The sequence below is a fragment of the Geospiza fortis genome, unplaced genomic scaffold (genome assembly GCF_000277835.1).
Source record: "Geospiza fortis unplaced genomic scaffold, GeoFor_1.0 scaffold59, whole genome shotgun sequence".
NCBI lineage: Eukaryota > Metazoa > Chordata > Aves > Passeriformes > Thraupidae > Geospiza > Geospiza fortis.
Genome location: NW_005054381.1, coordinates 475467 through 475696, shown reverse-complemented (window position 1 = coordinate 475696; position 230 = coordinate 475467). Strand labels below are relative to the sequence as shown.

Below are 230 nucleotides of genomic sequence, written 5' to 3'. Positions count from 1 at the left end.
CAGCCCCCCCTCCCCCTCCCCTTTCAAAAACACAACATAAACCCCAGGGATAGATGAACTACAAATGAGAAAGAGGAAAAGATGGAACTGCACATCCTAGAGCACAGGCTCAGAGTGGCCAGCATAGCCAAGGAGAGCATCCAGTTGTTTACCTATGGATTAATCAAACTTGCTTTCCTGTCCTCTAAGACGAGGTAGGTGCTGGGGATGGGGCAGCGGGGGAGGGGGTG

General features: G+C 52.2%; 1 protein-coding gene across 1 annotated transcript in view; it reads left to right on the top strand.

Moving 5' to 3' along the window:
• CASTOR2 (cytosolic arginine sensor for mTORC1 subunit 2) overlaps nucleotides 1-230 on the top strand; it is a 119386-nt gene continuing 119156 nt past the window's right edge. The window contains exon 1 of the mRNA XM_005425124.2: nucleotides 1-194. Within this exon, the coding sequence (XP_005425181.1) occupies nucleotides 82-194 (113 nt within the window). The 5' untranslated portion in view covers nucleotides 1-81. The remainder of the gene's footprint in view (nucleotides 195-230) is intronic.